We start from the raw sequence: 835 nt of genomic DNA, 5'->3' as shown, positions 1-835 counted from the left end.
TCTTCCATCTTTTGTGTCTATCGAGGCCGTGCCGCCGCCTTGGATCTTGGTGATACCGTCGCCTCTTCGCCTGGTGCATGTGCTGCCGGATTTGTCCTTTCGGGAATTCGACTTCGTTCTCCGTTTCTGTTCCCTCTCCGCGGTGTTCTGTGTTATTGTGTGTCGCTCTGCAGGTTTCCGGCTGCTTCGGAGGTTGCTGTGGGTCCTTGGCGGTCCTTTGGTGATCGCATGCGTCCGGCGTTGGCGTCCGTAAGCTCTCTCGCGCGTGCGTTTCCTCCCTTGCGTCCACTATGTCGTCTTCTGAGTTCGAGCCGTGGCTTCCTCTGGAGGAAATATCGGGTTTCCGTCCTAGAAACCCTCCCCGTCGATCCCCCCGTATGACCGAGCTCCTATATTTGGTGAGCGTAGTTCCGCCGTGGGTCCGCTGTTGTTCCTGGCTTGCCTCTCGTGCGCCAGTTCCTCTTCTTGCCGCCCTATTCCTGTCCTGGCCTGTTGCTGTGCTGTTTCCTCCACGTCGGTCTGCTGCCGGGCTGCGTTGCCTATGTTTGTTTGCTGCTGGGGCGTTTAGCGCGCCCGGTAGGCCTCGCTCTAGTGTGGTCTGTCCCGCTCTACGTTGCTTTTGGTGACTCATTTGCCGCTTCTCCTGTGTGGAGTAGTGTGTTTGTGCTTTCCTGCAGGACCGCTTCTCTGTTGACATCCCTAAGGTTGCCCGCTTAACCTTCCTTAGGCCTCGGTACCATCCTGCCGTGATAGTTCCCTTTGGCGTGCGCTCTGCGCAGCGTTTCCAACCATGTTTCCCGTTTGACGTAGGAATCACCATTCCTGGTGGCGGTAT

The 835-nt window shown here is 57.5% G+C and overlaps 1 protein-coding gene across 1 annotated transcript; it reads left to right on the top strand.

Moving 5' to 3' along the window:
• Positions 1-173: 173 nt before the first annotated feature.
• CSUI_011455 (uncharacterized protein) lies at positions 174-803 on the top strand (the record flags this gene model as incomplete). The annotated part of the gene is made up of 2 exons (XM_068071553.1): positions 174-249; positions 678-803. Coding segments are annotated over 2 exons (201 nt in total), but the record flags the coding sequence as incomplete, so codon positions are not given.
• Positions 804-835: the final 32 nt, after the last annotated feature.

Source organism: Cystoisospora suis (genome assembly GCF_002600585.1).
Source record: "Cystoisospora suis strain Wien I chromosome Unknown contig_11927, whole genome shotgun sequence".
Taxonomy (NCBI): domain Eukaryota; phylum Apicomplexa; class Conoidasida; order Eucoccidiorida; family Sarcocystidae; genus Cystoisospora; species Cystoisospora suis.
This window is presented reverse-complemented; position numbering and strand designations above follow the sequence as displayed.